This window comes from Colobus angolensis, unplaced genomic scaffold (assembly GCF_000951035.1).
Source record: "Colobus angolensis palliatus isolate OR3802 unplaced genomic scaffold, Cang.pa_1.0 Scaffold64, whole genome shotgun sequence".
Taxonomy (NCBI): Eukaryota; Metazoa; Chordata; class Mammalia; order Primates; family Cercopithecidae; genus Colobus; species Colobus angolensis.
The window spans coordinates 1,138,187-1,147,601 of record NW_012120043.1 but is presented as its reverse complement, the minus strand read 5'-3'; the positions used below and the strand labels follow the sequence as shown (position 1 = coordinate 1,147,601).

The window sequence follows — 9,415 nt, the reverse complement described above, 5'->3', positions numbered from 1 at the left end:
CCCCGCCCACTTCCCGGGCCCACTCCCGCGGCCCCCGGCAGCCTCTGCCGGACCCCACTTACAGATGTAGTAATACTCGTGGCCGGGCCGGAACTCGAAGCCCAGGGAGAAGGGCGTGAAGAGCTGGAACTTCTCCGAGAACTTAAGGGGCCCCCCGGGCGCGGCCGGCCGGTTGCACTCCCAGCGCTTGAAGCCGCGCTGGCGGTGGTCGCAGGAGGCGTGGCCCTCGCCGTTGACCATGTACAGCACGTAGTGCTCCATGCGCTCGGCCGGCGGCAGCGGCGCCCCGTAGTGCGGGCAGTAGATGTCCAGGTAGTCGTTGATGCTCACCTCCACCGTGTAGCCCCCGCCGTCGTCCCCCTCGCCTGCGTGGAACCTGCGGGGACGGGGCGGCCAGAGGTCAGCGCCGGGAGCGAGGAACGGGACACGGGTCAGGGTGCGCGGGGAGGGCCGGGGTCAGGAGGAGCACGGGGGATGGATCAGGGTGCATGGGCAGGGTCAAGGGTCAGGAACACAGGGGACAGGTCAGGGTGCGCCAGGGTGGCCGAGGTCAGGGGACACGAGCACAAGGGACGGGTCAGGGGACAGGTGCACGAGGAAGTCAGGCCGGGGAGTGGGGGAGGGTCAGTTCGCAAGGTGGACTCAGCCTGGGGCCCTGAATGGTGATAGTGGCCAGCAGGTGGAGTTGCACACCCCGGTCACGGCGGGCTTCAAGGTTGGGAGCCAACGGTCTCTTGCCTGGCACTGCCCCCCACCTCCTGCCTCAGTGTCCCCAGCAGCCCCACGGCAGGGCCAGCAGCGAGGTGGATGTCCAGGCGGGTGACATCTGGACCCCTGGGTGCAAAGGGCCGGCGTGGGGTTCCTGACTCCGGGCCTCTGCACAAGCTGTCCCTCCACTAAGAATTCCCTCTCCAGAAACTTAGCATCTACCTAACATGCTTAACATCTGTGCCGCCTCCTCCAGGCAGCCCCCAGCCCTGCTTTGCTTCTGCACTCCCGCCTGTTGAGAAGGATGGGGGCAGCGTGGGGGACACAAGTCGGGCGTTCCAGCTTGCTCTGGGGCAAGCTCTGCCCCCACCCTGGCCTCAGTTTCCCCAAAGAGAATGGGGCTTGACGTGAAGAATCCCCACGCCCTCCTCTCAGCACCCCCAAAGTTCCACCCGCCACACCACCCCCGCAGCCCCCCAGAGTTCCACCCGCCGCCCAGTTTGGAGGCATCCTGGGCTCCACTCCCAGCCCCAACCCTGCCCTCCTGTGTGACCCTGTAAGCCCCACACCACCCCCTCCTATCTAGAACCCAGAAACCTCCTGAGCCCCGAGCCCCGGAATCCGGTGGCCTCCCGGTCTCCCTCCTGGGTGCCTGCACTCCTGACACCTCAGTCCCCTAGCCCTGCCTCCAAGCCTTTGCCCTGAGGTCCCCCAGACACAGCCCGCAGGCCCCTTCCTCCAGGGAGCCCCCTGACCCAGCCTCGTCTGTGAGGATAGAGGTCAGTCGAGGGAGGGACCGGCGGCTCCCCTTCCCTCACTGCCTCAGGCGATGGTGGCAGGAGCCCTTAGATCTCCCGGCTGTGGTCCCCAGGGTCCCTGTCATGTAACCGGCGGCCCGGACCAAGCGGGGCACCAGGGGGGCCCTGAGAGGGGCTCATTAGCACATAAAAGACTTGAACAGGGAGGAATGGGGGGTCCCCCACACCGCTCCTGCCTCCTCCCTCCCTGCACAGGCAGGGGAAACTGAGGCCCCATCAGAGTTGGCAGCACGTGGGCGCAGGCTGCTCCAATCCCGGCCCTGGCACTGCCTCTGGGCCTGGCCCAGCCGCTGCCACCCTGGTCTGCAGGGGTGAGTCCACCACCAGCCCCACGCCGGGTGCACTAATTGGCACAGCAGCTGGAGAGAGGTTGGTGGAATTATCAGATGGCATTGGCCCGGCCCCCCGCCACCCCGAGATGCCGCGCCAGGCGGGGCTGAGGGTTCCTGGGTCTCCAGGGGTGAGAAGGGGCAGGCAGGCCTGCTCACTTGCACCTCAGTTTCCCCACTAGTGATCCGGCATGAAGATCTCCAGAGCAAAGAATTTCAAGGCAGGGGGGCGGAGGCGGTGAAGTCACCCTCCAGCCCCTCCCTACCTGGTTGGATTTGTCCAGGGACAGAGAGCTCCTGAGCCTCCTCCATCATCCCTGTGGGCCCAGCACAGAGGACAGTGGGAGGGGGTGTTGCAGGGAAATCTCCCCAGGGAACCAGGCTTGGGGGGCAGGGGTCCGTCCAGGGCTTCGGAACCTTGCAGTTCTGGGCTAGGGTCTGGATTTCAGCCCTTGGGTCTCGAGGCCCATTCTCCTCTCAGAGGCTCCCTTTCCTCTCTGTGCAGGAGGATGGTCCTCCCGGCTGTTGGACACTCGGGGTGCGTCCGCACAGATGCGGGGGCAGCCCCCAAACAGGCTCAGATGGAAACGGCTTGACCTCGGCCCACCCCTCGGGCTACCCCATTGGCCGGCCAGGCATCTCATTGACCCGCTGGCCCCTTGGGCACGATCGATGCAGAAGCTGCTCCAGCCTTTTTGAAGTCATTTTCGTTCCTGCCCAGCCCAAGTGAAAGCCCATTGATCAGGCGGTCGATGGCAGCCAGGCTCAGCTCCCACCTGGGACTGCCCGCACCCAGGTCACCCTGCAGGGGAGGCCTCCGTGGAGGAACCACAGGGACGTCTGGGCTCCCCACCGCCCTCTGGCTTCAGTTTCCCCTCCTGTCCCAGCAGTGATCCCCAGGGAGCCACATTCAACCCAGAAAAGGAACCTGGCTCCTAGCAGGAGGCTTGGTGAGACAGAGCAGCCTCGGCAGGTGGGCCCACAGCACCAGCCCTGTCGGGCCCCCTCCGGCCTCTTCGTTCCCCAATGGTGCCTCCTTCCCCGGCGTCTGACACCACCGTGTTCTCTCCTCCCGTTTTGCCTTCGGTAAAAAGTCAGAGACCGAGGCTTCTGTGTGGCTGAGCGGCCGGGTGCCCAGGCCCCTCCAGGATGCAGCGAGGGTCTGCCAGGGCCCAGCCTCCCCATATCCCAAGCTCGCTCTTCTGAATGCAAAGCAGACCCTGTAACACGTCGGCAGCGGCTCAAACCCCTCCATCCATTCTTGATCCTCAGAATAAAATGTACACCCCTCCAGGCCTATATGGCCCATCCGCTCCACCCTCCTCATCCTCCTCTCTCCAAGACTCCTCCCTTCCAGCCACACGGGCCTCCCAGCTGTTCCTGTTCCCACTGCCTGCAGTGCTGTTCCCTGTGCCCCACCCCACATCACATCTGTTCCTTTACAGGGTTTGCTGTCTGAATCCTGGATCCTGAGGTTGGCCTCCTCTGTCCCTTCCCCAGGGCCCTACACAGGCCCTGCATACAGTGGCACTCAATATGTGTTTCTTGCCTGAACGAGTGAATTAAAAAGGTCAAAAGGTGAGGACTTTGAAATGCCAGAGTTGTCGGCAGCAGCCCGCGGGTGTGTGTGTTGGGGGGCAGGTCCTAGGGGAACCCCCACCCCCAGCTCTGGCTGCTGGCGTGGCGCCATTTTTTTCCCTTTGCGTCTCTGAAACAGCGGCGGCCTTGCTGTGTTGGCATTCCCGGTTCCAAGTTGGCGAGCGAGCCTGAGGCGGGCGCGTTGCCCCTGTTCAGGGTGGCGCCTGCAGCGGGGAGGGGGCCCCACCCCAAAACTGTGCCTGGGGAGAGGCAGACAAAGCCTTAGCTTCCTCCATTAGTGATAAAGCCTCGATATGCAAATCCTCTCTGGGAGCAGCAGAGAGAGACTGAAATTCTCACTAAGGGGTTAATGGCTGAATTGGGATTTTTCCCAGACAGAGCGGGGTGGCAGCTTTTACTCTTCCGGGTTCCCTCTGCCGGCCACACCTTCCCCCCACGCTTGCTCAACCTGCGGGTGCCAAAGTCCACGCCTCCAGGCAGCCCTCCCGGCCTCCAGGCAGAGCCTCACCCTGCTGCCCACCCGGGCGGGCCTCCGGGCTGTCACCCGCTTCCAGCAAGCGGCCTGGAGCTAATTAGCTCCAATCGGGCAATTGTCAAGTCATTAGACACTAATAGCTAAGCGACTAATTAGGAATCTCACCCAGAACTGGGTTGGCGGTGGGCTGGGCCGCCTTCCAGGACTGGAAACTGAGGCAGCAGTGTGGCCGGCAGCCAGGACCCCGTGGGTGGGCAGGTGGACGCCTGCGCCCGTCCCCATCTCTCTTCCAAGGTAGAGAAGCTCCCGGGGAGACCCAGGCCGGCCAGATGAGCAGGCAGCCTCGGTCCTGAGGCCCAGCGTGGGGCTGAGGTCGCCCATCCCCTCCTGCCACCCCCAGCAAGACCTGCTGGGATGACAGCACCCACACCAGCAACCACACCTGGCTTTTCCAGGAACCAAAGAGATGTCCCCCGTGACTGAGGTCTGGCGCTTTTCCTCCTGCCCAGGACCTGGGTGGGACCTGAATGGAAATCAGTCCCCAGGATGGTGCAGGGTCTGCCTGAGAAAGGACAAGTATGGCCTTGTGGTGCATGAGGGTAAACTGAGGCAGGGCCCTAGAAATGAAGCAAAAGAGGAAAAATGCAACCGGAGGGAAAGGTAGACCGGGCAGGGTCGGCCCTGCCTGGGCCTCCATCACCGTGGGCGTGGGTGGCCCCGGTACAGAGTGCAGCGGGCGCAGTTGCCGTCAGTCACCCACCTTCCGGCCCCTCCCAGGGCTGTTCCTGGCTCCCCCTGGGCCTGCCCCAGGTGGGGACACCTGGACTGTGCCCAACTTCCGGGTGGCCTTGGGTGAGTCACCATCTCTCAGGGTCTTGGCTGCTCTGTCCATCAAGTGGGGGCCACCGACTCACAGGGCAGGCGGACGAGGGATGCACGGAGGTAGGGGGGCGCGCCACTGAGTCTCTTGGCCAGACCTCACACCAGCCTGGTCTTGGAACAGGCGTGGCACGAGCCCCCCCTATCAGGGCCGGCTCGGCCACAGAGTTCAAACGCCTGCTTGAGGTTAAAGCAAAAACCCCGCCGGCTCGTCTGGTCCTCTGCAGGCTCCCAGCCGTGTGTCTGGGGCGACGGGTACGGTGGGCACAGGGACGGGAGGGGCTCAGCCCTTCCCCCAGCAAGGTACAAAGCCCAGCTTTCCCTGAGGACCCATCTGCAAAAGAGGCCGGTCCCACACACAGGACCGTGGGGCAAGGCCTGGCGCATCCCGGTTCTCGAGGAGGAGGGAAGCCGTGTCCCAGGGAACACACGGCCACCGGGGCAGGACCCTCGTGAATGACAAGGAGACCACCAGCTCCACAGAAACGCTGCCATCCAGACCCCCATGAATGCACAACCCGCTGCCTCCGCTGTGACCCTGAGGGACCCACGTCGGGCCGGTCCCCTGCAGACCTGTGGAGACGTCAGCCCAGAGACGGGGGGAGGTCAAATCCCACTGCGTTCACGACCCCCCACCACAGAGCCTCTGTTCCCTTCTCTGCAAACTGAGGCCGCCCAGGGAGGCCCGAGGTGGAGGCGGAAGCCTGGGCCACTCGTGGCACCCCAAGATGTGCAGAGACGGGGCAGACAGAGACCAAAGAGACGGTGAGACACAGAGACCACGGAGCCTCGGCGGAAACCTCCTCCCCACCACAGGATCTGCCTCGGTTTCCCTTCTGGGGAGGGGACGTTAAACCCCCGGGACCACCCTCAGGCCTTTGCCCGTGCACAACAGGCCCTATGAGACGAGCTGCACCCACCACAGGGCTCCGTCACCCCTGCTTCACGGAGCAGGCCTGGGGGCTCCAGGCTGCCAAGCCACCTGCCCGACGTCATGGCCAGAGTCTGGGCACCCCACGGCCTCCAGAACCCCATCCTCAGGCCCCGAATCCCCCAGGCCCACTGCCTGGCTCTCCCAGCCCCCCAGTGCCGAGTGGACCAGCTTCTCTCAAACAAAACAAAAAACCCTCATGCAGCAAAACACGGCATCACCCCCTTCAAAGCTGCCTCCCCCAGAGGCCGAGGGACGCCGGTGGAGCCACGGGGTGCAGGATGCCACATTGACCTCAGCCCTCTGCCGGGGGCAGCTCCTCCCTCGGACACCCAGCCCTCACCCAGGTCACCGTTTTCCAACTGGTGTTTGAGGGGAGCCCAGCTGCTGTCCACACCCGAAGGCCACTGGGTCCGTGGGGAACCCCAGGAGGGTGGCCGAAGCCCAGATATGCCCGGTGTGGGCAGGCACCCACCCAGTGCCCGCAGCCCAGTCCACATGGCTGCAGATTTCCAATAAGAAGGTGAGGACTCCCGGGGCCCGCAGGCCCCTGCGTCCACCCTGCTCTGAGGTTCAATGGCCGTCTGTACTTGGGGCCCTGGTCCCATCCCCAGGGGATGGAGGAGAGGGAGGGCCAGCAGCGGGGTTGCTGTGGACTGTGCCAGGGCCACCACTGCCCCCACACTGCAAGCCCTCTGACAGCCAGTGCTGCCCCCAGGCAGACACGCTTACATGCACCCCACACACAGACACGTACACACACCTGCACTCCATGCACAGACAAAATGCATGCATGCCACAGGCAGACACGCACAGGGACCTCGGACACTGCAGGCGTTCTGTGCACGGGCACGCACATGCAAACACGGGTGCTATACACAGGCACACTCATGCACACACACATGCACCTCATATGCAATCACGCAGACACGTGCAAACACACCAGAGCTGTGCCCTGTGGCTTCACGCAGCCTCCTGCCACACACAGACACATGTAACCTGCAGCCGGATATGACTCCAAGGCGTACCTGCACACCACCTCCTCCCCCGCCCCACACGCAAACACACAGGAGCAGCCGTGGGAATGCACACGCGGTGTCGTGAGCAGGACAGGTGAGGGCAGCCGGCCAGGTCCAAGCCCCGGACGCCCCAGCCCAATGCGGCCCGGCTGGGAACAGGCCCAGAGACGCCTAGCTGCCAGCTCAGGTGTATCCAGCCCAGGTAGGGGGTGGGTCGGACAGACGCTGTGCAGTCACCAGTGGGGGTGGCAGGGCCGGCTGGCCAGACCACCGAACGGCGCCCCACCTTATAGCGAGCGGCTCGAGGAGGTGGGTGCGGGGCCCCCCGGGTGCAGGCAGTGCACCTCACAGCAGGGAGGATGTGAAGTGGAAACAGACCAGTTATTGCCTGGGCACAGGTGCCAGGCCAATGGGCAGAAGGGGCAGCCGGTGATGCTGCGGCACTGCCCGGGCCTGCGGGCCCATGAAGCACACGGAAGCACGTGGTCCCGTGGTGCCCACGCTGCTGTCTGCCGCCCATCGCAGCCGCCCCCATCTCCCAGTGCCTTTCCGTAGGCCCCTCTCAAAGACTCGGGGTCCCTGCATCCCCCACACATCTGCCCGACCCCATCATCCCTCCCCGGCCAGCCCAGCCTCATACAGGCCTGCTGGCTGATGCCACCCCTCTCCCCAGGCCGATGCCCCTCCACAGAGTCCCCTTGGATACGGAGGCCCAGCGCCACCCCCTGCCACGCCCGCCACCCCGCCACCCAGGCACAGGTCACGGGCAGGTGCCCTGGACACCAGATCTGAGAACTGCAGAGACCCCGATGTCGGCAACGAAGCCCCGATTCTGGCCAGATCCCGGCTTCCCGGGAAGGTGCTCACCCAGCCCCGGGCCCCACTGCAGGGTGTCGGCTCCGTTCCCAGCAACCCTGGACACCGCAGGCAGGAGAGGAAGGAGGAGGCAGCCCCGGTGCTGCCCAGGTCGGCTGTTCAGACCAGCAAGGCCGTTCCCTCGGGCAGCAGTCTGAGCTGGGCAACCAGGTCAGACCCGGAGCAACAGGAGGTGGCTGGGCCAAGCCAGGCAGCGGGGAGGCCACTTCCTTCTCCTGGCCGGGGGTCCTGCCCGCAGCCTGCAGCCTGCAGCTCTGTGGCAGGTGGGGCAGCAGGGCGGCCCTGGCGACCCCCTTCCTCCCCCGGTTCCCGGGTCCTCCTGCGTTTGGCGTTTGCTAGAACAAAGGACAGGCCATGCTGGGGACGGGAGATTCCGCAGCTGAAACCAAAAACTTGGGCCAGGGAAGCGCTGCCCGCTGGACTCCCCGCACGGCCAGCGACAGCCTTAATCAAACCCACATGTGACCGGCACAGTGGGCGGCTCAGGGACCCGCTCTGAGGTGGGCCAGCCATCCCCCAGTGGCCCAGGGTCCCTGCCCTCAGCCCCCAGGGGCCCGACCCGAGGCTGTCGACCATGGTGGGGGGTGGGCCTGTGCGTGTTCCCCACCCCCACGGCGGAACACGGGCCGCCCTTGTCCCCAAGCCCGCCTCAAAGAGGCCCGTTCATGCAACTTTCCTCCCGGGGACCGAGGACAGCAGGAGACAGCGGGGACAAGGAGGGATGGCGGGCTCCAGAGGGCGGCTGGGTCGGCACAGGAAGCAGCTGGAAAATGGAGAGAAAGTGACCAGTGGCAGAAGAGTGAGGGGGCCGCCTCGGCCCCTGATGTGCAGCTCTGCGCGCCTTGGGAAGACGGTGACACCCTGAGTGCTGGGGCTGACTCCCTCCAGAGCCCCAGGACCCCCAAAGCCCCGGCTCCCACGGGACCCCCAGGGAAGCCGCAGCCTGCTCCGGTCTTGGAGACCCTGGGATGACTCCGAGGGTTCTGCCGATGTCCAGGCCATGGCCAGGCCCCGGCAAACTTTTCTTGCTCTGACCAACGGGGGCTTCTCCTGTCCCCCACATTGTGCCTGGCCCGGACCTGGTTCAAAACACGGTGGCCTGCGGCAGGCGGGTGGGGCATCTCGGCCGGGCGTGGCAGGCAGGGCACTGGGCCACCTGGGTCCCGCCCCAAGTCCCCCCTTTGCATGACCTTGAGCCAGCCCCTCATTCCCTCTGCACCTCAGTTTCCCGGTCAGCGCCCAGAGGACAGGAGAGGGCTCCATCCCACTGCCCCTCCAGGGGCTGACCCCCAGCTCCCCGGCCCCTCAGTCTCCTTTCAAAGCTGGGCCCTTGGCCCCCTGGAGTGAAGCAGATGCTGGGTCCCGAGGGAGGGACACTCCAACTTCCCCAAGTTCATCTGGGGACCTGCGGGCAGGACACCCCCACAGATCCCTCGAGGGCCACAGTCCCCCACCTCCGGTGCCAAGGTCCCCAGGGATCCCCACCAAATGCGAAACCTAGAGGGCTCCCCAGAGAGGCGAGTGGATCAGGGGTTCCCCAAGTCCAGGCAAGCAACTCAGGGGCTACCCGGCATCGGAGGGTGTCAGAGGGGTTCCCCAAACTCCAGGAGACGTCGGCGCTCTTGGGGATGTGGGATGCGAGTCCCCAAAGTCCGCAGGGCAATGGGGTGCCACGGGGGAGGCAGGTGCGAAAAGGGTGAGTCCCCCAAACTCCGGGGGGCCGAAGCTCCCTGGGGGGCTCCCTCGGGAACCGGGCGCCCGTATCCCGGAGGCGGCGCGCG

General features: G+C 65.3%; 1 protein-coding gene across 1 annotated transcript in view; it reads right to left on the bottom strand.

The window, feature by feature from the left end:
- Nucleotides 1-9,415, bottom strand: part of EFNA2 (ephrin-A2) — a 20,337-nt gene that overhangs the window by 3,888 nt on the left and 7,034 nt on the right. Inside the window, exon 2 of the mRNA XM_011964103.1 lies at nt 63-376. Coding sequence (XP_011819493.1) covers nt 63-376 — 314 coding nt within the window. The remainder of the gene's footprint in view (nt 1-62; nt 377-9,415) is intronic.